Source organism: Mustela putorius, unplaced genomic scaffold (assembly GCF_011764305.1).
Source record: "Mustela putorius furo isolate JIRA1106 unplaced genomic scaffold, ASM1176430v1.1 tig00001584_pilon_pilon_pilon, whole genome shotgun sequence".
Lineage (NCBI taxonomy): Eukaryota > Metazoa > Chordata > Mammalia > Carnivora > Mustelidae > Mustela > Mustela putorius.
The window spans coordinates 1,171,908-1,180,170 of record NW_025421806.1 but is presented as its reverse complement, the minus strand read 5'-3'; the positions used below and the strand labels follow the sequence as shown (position 1 = coordinate 1,180,170).

Sequence of the window (8,263 nt, the reverse complement as noted above, 5' to 3'; positions counted from 1 at the left end):
GGCTAAGCTTGGGGCCCCGCCTACCCTTTTATTCCCAGTGAAACTTGAGGAGTAACTGTTAAGGAGGTAGGGAAGGAGAAGGTGAGGAGCAGCACATGATTTCCTCACAGAGCTTCCTGGGCTCAGGTGTGCAGAGCCCCTTGCCTCCGAGGGGCTGTCCAGATAACCACCATCAGTGGGTCCCATGCCAGGCTTACGGGCAGCAGAAGTGTTAGACTGAAGAACTGAAAAGAGGGGGAGGCAGGATTAAATGTGGTCCCTGAGTTCAGACGACTGACTCTAGAAAATAGTGGAAGGGTGGGAAGAGCAAGGATGACTTTCTGGAGGAGGAGATGCTAAGGAAGACCAGGAGTTGTTCCGAAGTGAGCACTTTGGAGCAAAGGTCCAAAGGGAGGACGGCACAGAAGGGAACCGAGTCGTCTACGGGCGACGGAGCGTGGTGAGAGGGCATACAGGGACCACGGGCCCGGTCATGGGGGTCATGGGGGTGCTGGTTGCAGGAGTGTTTCGGGTTGTGTCTGAAGAGCAGGCAGAGCCATGGACAAGCCGCCCACTTCAACAGTGGTGTCAGAAGATCCTTCATTGCTCCTATAGAGTCTGGCTGGGGCCGGCCCAGAGCCAGGGAGGCCGCTAAAGGGGCTGTGGCAAAGGTCGGGGTGGAGGTGATAGAGCCTCTACAGCAACCTATAGATGATGATTCAGGGCCATGGTCTGATTGATTGGTTTCCTCCAGCAACAGGAAGCTCACTACTTCCTAAACAGCAGTCCTCCTCCCCTTTGACCAGCTCTACCCGAGAAAGCCTTTTTCTCTTAAGCCAGGTTCAAGCCTGCTTTCATGGGATGATGGGTGGGTGCAGGAGTCAGGAAGGAGGGATGCCATTCATTGTGCAAGAGGTTGAAAGCTTGGGGGAAGTGTGGGGCCACTGCGTTCAAACAAAGTCTTGGTGAAGAGGCTCTGACCTGTCTGTGGGACTGATTCCTGCCCCTGACCCTACCAGCAGGGCCCCCAAGTACTAGCCCTAGGCTGGTGCCCTGGCCAGGTGAAAACACCAAGCAGGGGTCCTAGCTGGTGTTTGTGGCTGAACCTAGTGAAGCACCTTAGTCCAGTGCTTAGCACTTTAGCCCCAGAATAGCAACAGAACAAGCTGGGAGAAATTCGCACAACTGGCAGTTTTAGGCACACATTTTATTATTTTTTTATATAAAAGGAGAAAAGAGTACTTTTTTTTTCCAGTGGAGGATTAAAGGAGTAAAGACCCTATTTTAAGTAGAGTCTCCCAACCCCCATCCCTAAAACAAACATCCGCTGTATTTAAAAAAAAAAATCAAGCACGAGAAACTTACGACCTGGACTTCACCCCCACCACCCTTATGCCTACATTATGACAGAACTATGTTCTCTGTTCCTACTTATATACAGCCAGAGCTCCGAGCTCCACACACACCTGGGCTGTGGCCTCCTCTGCCCCACCCTCCCTCCATATTCCCACCCTACTTCCCCTAAAATCTAGAGAAGTCCCCTGCTTAGAAAAAAGGGCACATACACACCCATACTCAGCACAAATATATCTGGACCCTTCTCCACATGGAGCCTCTGAAACATGCAGACCCCTCGCACTTTTCCTCACTCACTGATGGGAGGGACACACTGCAGACAGACCCTCCCCTTCCCCCCCCCTCCTCCCACAGCTAATATCCTTTCCACTTGGTCCCTTGCCCTGAAGGTCTTAAAAACCACACACACACACACACACACACACACACACACGCACACACACAGGCACACATGCACACATGCGCACACACACAGCCCATTCTTTTTGTGAAACTAAGGGTATGTTGGCCCTACTCCCTGTCCCACCACTGCTTAAAGACAGTGTCCTAACAGCCCATTTGGGGAGGGTCCTGGAGAGAATCCCCAAGGGGGCTGTCCACTGGAGTGGGAGGAGACCAGGAGCTTCTCCATCTGGGAAGGGGCCGTGAAGGCTTCTAGGCAGCAGCCCCTGCACAGTCTGTGGGTGCTCGAGGGAGGGGGTGGGGAGGGAGCCCCTGCCCCACTCAGATCTGCTCCTTGTGCTTCACATGGGCCAGCTTCACATTCTCCTGCTCAGTGGCGGGCGGAGGCTGCTCCAGGTGGCAGCCGATCATGAGCTGGTACACGAAGACGCCCGCAATGGAACCCAGGAGTGGAGAGACGATGGGCACCCACCACCAGTGGTGGCCAGTCCTGGGGACAGACAAGAGGCGGTCGGGGGCGGGTGGGGTAGCAGAGGGGGGTCAGGCGAAGGCAGGCTAGGTGGGGGCGGCACTCACGTGAAGACTTCGGAGCCCCAGCCAGCAATGGCGGTGAAAAGGCGGGGACCGAAGTCCCGGGCGGGATTGACAGCATAGCCCGAGTTGAAGCCCATGGAGGTGCCGATAACCAGAACCACCAGACCCACGGTGAAGGCCTCCAGGCCGCGGGGGACGGGGTTGTTGTAGGGGTCCACGATGGCCAGCACGCACACGATGAGGGAGGCGGTGCCAATGAACTGGGGAGTGTGGGGAGAACAGGGTGAGGAGCTACCCCCATCCCACCATCTGGTCCTTCCTCTGTCCTTGGGCTCCCAGAGTCTTACCATTTCCCATATTCAGCTCTTTCCAGCAGGGGTGCTAGAATGTGATGGAGCACAAGGGATTCCCTGGAGAACTGGCTAAAGATGCCAATTCCTGTTTTGTAAGTACCTGTCACCATGATTGTGAGGTAGGTGTCCCCCAATCCCCAACTGAGAAACCCTGCTGTAAACAAGGAGTCCCGTCCTGCCACCCATGAGCAGCTGAGCAGCTTGATCCTCCCCCGTGTTCCCAATTCCCTGGCCCATACCTGGTCGAAGAATCCATTGACCATGTCCAAGTGTCCCGAGGGGTAGGTGGCAAAGATGCCAGCTGTGCCATTGGGGCCCGAGACCACGAGCTCATTCTTGGCAAAGTCCCAGATTGCATCTGGTGACAGATCAGACAGATCAGAGTGAGTGAAGGCAGAAGCTGACCTGCTCTTCCGCCTCCGGCTGGACCCACCCCCTCCTGGGGGATCACAGGTGGGGTACATCACTGCTGTATTACTCAGGAGCCTGTGGAGGGGCAGGGGGTGGGCGGGTGGACAGCCTGGGACTCTATTGTTGTCCAACTTGTTTCTTTCCCCTTATGCCCCCCACCTTGGGCCCTGTGAGGGAGATGAGTGAGTCAAGAGCCTGGGGCTTGGGCAGGTCCCAGCTGTCTATCATCAAAGGCCGGGTGCCAACAGGTCCCAAGCAGAGGGAGGGAGGTAGTGGAGGATGGCAGGGTGGGGAATGCTCACCGTAATACAGCCCAAAAACAATCCCAGCGCCCAGGAAAGCTCCTAGTGTCTGAGCGAAGGCATAGATGGGCAGCTTGATCCAGGGCTCACGCGCCAAGAAACACATGGCAAAGGTCACAGCAGGGTTCAGGTGGGCCCCTGGGCAGAGGAGAGATGGGAGCTATTAGTCACTGTAGCTTGCCACAGTGGGGAAGCCAAGATCCCTAACCTCCCTAGTCCCCCTCTCTGGCCCTCATAAGCAGGGGTGCAGAGAAGGGTTTTCCTGTACCAGATGATAGGCTGGACTACGTAATAGGCCAACCTCCAATCATCAGATTCCAAGGTGAGAGTTAAAGGTTCGAAGTATTGAGTTCCTTCTCCATTCTCCTCTTCCAAAGGCTCAAAAAGCTAAGCCCACAACTATGCTTTGTCCTTGGGAATGTCTTCCACCACCCCCTTCCCCAGCTGCGTTCCTTGTGGGAATGCCATTTGAGGGTCAAGAATGAAGGGGGAGAGCAAGTCCTTACCAGATACCTGGCCAGCCACAAGGATGCCCAAGGTGACAGCGAAGCCAAAGGCTAGGTTGATGGTGAGGAAACCACCGTGGGTGCCCCGACTGAGTACCACCTGGGCCACAGAGCCACAGCCAAACATCTGTATCAGGAAACAGAACCAGGCAGGCAGAGAGTGAGGCCCAGCAGCTCTCGGATTCCAGAGGAAATGAGTGAATTCCACCACCTACCTCCACCAGCTGTCATCTGGAAGACTTCGAGGAAGCCCCTTCTCAGGGGAATCCAACCCACACCCCTCCTGCAACAACTGTACCTGGCAGATTAAGCAGACATGCCCTCCCACCCACAATGCAGTCAAATGCTCTACCCCTGAGCTATACCCCCTCTCCACCCACAATGCCCAAACTTTAACAGGGCCCCATGGAAGGGACTGGAAGCACAGTCTACAACTGGAAGCCCAAAAAATGACTAGACCATCTTCTCTGACTTTTTCGGAATCTCCGTAGGAGTGGAGTACAGGGGAGCAACTTTCACCCTAGCAGTTTCTCCTGCAGCCCGTCAGGCTCGGCTCACTGATCCCCCACCTACACATGCCTCCCTCCTTGTCCCAAAGAGCTTAGGGGTGGGGGTGAGGGGTGTCTTATGGCACAGAGAAACAGGGAAAAAGGCCTGAATCTGGACGGTCAGAGCCCCTGCTCCTGTACCAGAGCCTCGTCTCTCCACCCACCCTGACCTCTCCACCTTCAGGGGTCCAGGTTCCCTACTCAGATGTGGAGATTCTAAGACAGTATCTCAGTGGCCCCTCTCACTAGAGGCAGCAGGGCAGTGCAAGTGCGCAGACTGGTCCTAAGGTTTCAGGCAGTGATGGGGAGATTCAAGAGGACTCAAGTTCCTGATGTCCCACAAGTATAGAACACCCTGTTCCTCTTATTTAAATGTAAAAATGCTTCTGCACCAGCCACAAAGAGCTTTGCCCTGAGCCTTGAAGAGTGTTCCTTAAAGCTTACTCCAGCCCCTGCCCCCCCCCCCGTTTCCTCTTCTACTTCCCCATAATTAGGTGCTCTGCCTAGCCAGTGGGCAGCTCCCAAGACTCGTGCTAAGGGCCCTTATCCATTCAGATGGGTCAGTGTCCTGCTGTACTGAGCTGTTAAGCATTTTGATTATCATCCCTCCGAACAGCCAAGAGATAGTGGAGAAGCCAGCGGCAGTGATGATGGGCAAAGGTGTGGAGGCAGGTGAGAGCAAAGATCAGAGACCATGAGTATGTGGGGGGTGCAGGGGGGCACATGGGGGTCCAGGGCACCCTGCCCACCTTGGCAGGCCCTGACCTCAGCTCGAGTTTTCCTGCCTGAGGCCCAAACCTGGCTTCAACCCAGGAGACCTTGGAGGAAGAAGCTGTCAGATCCAGTTCCACCACCTTGGGGCTAATCTTCCTCTTCCTCCTCCTCCTCCTCCTCCTCCCCCACTCCCTGCCTTGCTAGGTACCCCCGAGAAAGGGGCTCCCCTCATCCCAAGGCCAGCCCTGATCTTGCCACCACAGGCTCTGGGTCACCAGCCCACAGAGGTATGCAGGCAAGCCCCCCACCCACCACTCTGGGGTCTCCCAGGCCTAAGCCCCTCCCCTCTAGGCAGCCTTTGAGGTTCTGTTTTTCACTGACACCAGATGCCTTACACTCACCTGAGCCTGAAAGCCTTCACAGAAGTAACACCTTCCTTTTGTGGTTGAGGATCAGCCAAATGATCCTGGGGCTCAGAGAAAGGTCTGACTGCTTCTTTGTGGGAGAGGCTAACTGAGATGTGTGAGGGGTTCTGGAAGCCCTTCTATGAATGTGGAAGATGACTTCCCCTGTCCTGGCTGCTCTCGGGACAAGGATGTCCTGGACAATCAATCAGATATGGAATGAGGGACACAAGACTCTGGGACAGGACAATGAAAAGGCACCTGCCCCTTTTCCCTCCCCTTCTTTCCAGGGGGAAAGGAAGATGATGACGGTAGGGCCACTAGCCCTGTGAGGGGCTGTGGATGAGGGCCCCACCTGGCTTCTCCCTTGCTCTTCCTGGAAGCCAAAAGTGAGTCTAAGACCTCTTCTCACGGGGCACCTGGGTGGCTCAGTGGATTAAAGCTTCTGCCTTTGGCTCAGGTCATGATCCCCAGGTCCTGGGATGAAGCCCCACATCGGGCTCTCTGCTCAGCAGGGATCCTGCTTCCCCTCCTCTCTGCCTGCCTCTCTGCCTACTTGTGATCTCTGTCAAATAAATAAAATCTTAAAAAAAAAAAAAAAAAAAAAAGACCTTTTGTCACCATGGAGCCTGCTCCACCACCACCACCCATTTGGGCCACCCCAGTCCTACCTACCTGCCTCTATAGTTAAGCTCCTAGTCCACAGGGTGCTGAGTGGTCTACAGTACCTACAATTGGAGCTGGGGCAAGGAAAAGAATAACCCATTCACCCCATTAAAGCAACTGAACCCAAAAGTAACCCAGAAGAAAACAGGTGTAACCACATGAGGGGCTGAAAATCAGAGAGCAGGTGAGACAGGAAATGAAAGACTGTAAGTGGTGTGTCTGTCAGACCCAAAAAATGCAAACAAAGTCACCCAGGAACAACCTAGAGACGAAAGTGGTGTAACCAGGAGTAAATGGACTGGGGAGTAACCCAGGCAGTGAAGTGGCCTCTCAGAAAACCCACAAACTCAGAGGCTGAGTTAGAGGGTGGGGAGTGATCAGAGTGCTTGGGCACAGAGAATGATAGCATCTGTCTGGATGATGGACAGAGTCTGGTCCTGGAGCAACTCAGGACAGAAGAGTGACTTTAGGGACACCACATGCTCTGTGCCCAGGGCCCACCTGCCTTCCCCGGCCTCCTTATCTTCTGGATCCTCCTTTCGTCCAGCTCTGCTCTTTTCCCCTGTGTGGCCTCCGCCCTCTGCCCCCACCCATGGCAAACTGTCCTCACACCACAGGAACTTTTGGACTTTCTGGAGCTTAATTATTCATTAGGGGCCAGATATCCAGGACCCAAATAATCTAATACTGGCCCATTTGCCAATGCCTCCACTGCCTTCCAGGGACTTGGGGAACCTGGGAAGGTGAGGACCAGGAGAGGACCCTGGGGGTCTCAGACTACAGGGGAGACCACTGCCCCCAGCTGGTAGGCTGGGGCCCTAGTGAGAGGGCCACTGATCAGAGCTCACAGTGGGAGTGACAGCTGGCATTCTGGCAGAAGTCAGAACTGCCGTGATGGGGTTAGAGCAAGGGTAAGACCACTCTGGAATGGGTCAAGGTGAGGAGCAAAGCTGGGAGAGGGGTGGCGCCTGCCTTAAAAAAAAAAGCGCCTGCAGTGTGAACAGAGGGGTCGGGGAGCATGGGGGCTGGAGAGAGAAGGGCCTCTCCGGGTCCCTCCACTCACCACGAGGATGAGGGTCCCCAGGCACTCAGCCAGAGCCTGGCGCAGCAGCCGGTAGCGGATATGGAGCATCTCCCCGCAGCGGGACACCAGCTCCTTCTGTCGACCCATGGCTGGAGCTGCACCGGAGCGGGCGGGACGGACTCTCGAGCGCGGCGGGCCAGCAGCAGTGGCCCGAAGCGCCGGGTGGCGCCCTTTATAGGAGCTGGAGGCACGCGCCCCGCCCGCCCGCCCCGCAGCCCCGCCCGCTGAGCCACGAGCCCGCCCGAGGTGTGGGCAGCCGCCCCCCAAAGCTTGCCCAGGTAAGCTGGTGGGGACGCTGGACTGTGGGAAGCTGAGGAGGAAGGGAGGGGGCTGCGGGGGGCTGTAAGGAGCTTTAGGGACGACGTTGCTCCGGGAGGGCACTTAGAGGAGGAGGCGTGTTGGGGGCCGAGGGGATTGTGCGGGTCGATTGCGGGGAGGTAATGGTGGGGTACAGGCGGGTGCGGGACCGTGGCTGGGGAGCATGCAGCCGCCACTGGAGACCTTGGAGCCCCACAGTCATCCGCACGACCGTGCCAGTGAGAGAGACGGGTCGGAAAGGAAAGGATTGGCCCCACCCAGCTCTGCAGGGTGGCGGGCCCCAGCAAGTCCTCCTCAGTCGGGGGCTGGGGGGATGAGGCTGTGGGCCGGGAAGGGTGATGAGACCCTCCCCTAGTCCGGACTTGGGTGCGCTCACAGAACATATATTGAGCGTTCATGGGCCGTGGTTCCTTGTGCTGACTACCTGTCCCATGTTGCATGTCCTGACCAGCTCTGTCCACAGCTGTGTCCCCACATGACATCTGACCTGTGTACCAGATCGCACTTGGACATTTCTCATGGCTGTTCATATGCCTGTCCAACCTGGCTGGCTTAACTCCATTTGCCACACGTGGACCTGCCTGTGTTTTGCACATGGCTCCAGAGGCCGAGCGGCAGTTGTCCTGACACGCCACGTGCCATATGCTTGCCAGCAGGGTGAGTCCCAACTGTTTTTAACCCTCCCT

The 8,263-nt window shown here is 56.3% G+C and overlaps 1 protein-coding gene across 1 annotated transcript; it reads right to left on the bottom strand.

Moving 5' to 3' along the window:
• Window positions 1-1,171: 1,171 nt before the first annotated feature.
• On the bottom strand, window positions 1,172-7,423 carry AQP3 (aquaporin 3 (Gill blood group)). The gene is made up of 6 exons (XM_004765332.3): window positions 7,239-7,423; window positions 3,844-3,970; window positions 3,338-3,475; window positions 2,864-2,982; window positions 2,314-2,531; window positions 1,172-2,227 (listed from the first exon to the last, which is right to left on the bottom strand). The coding sequence occupies exons 1-6, from the start codon at window positions 7,344-7,346 to the stop codon at window positions 2,059-2,061; spliced, it is 879 nt and encodes a 292-aa protein (XP_004765389.2). The 5' UTR covers window positions 7,347-7,423; the 3' UTR covers window positions 1,172-2,058.
• Window positions 7,424-8,263: the final 840 nt, after the last annotated feature.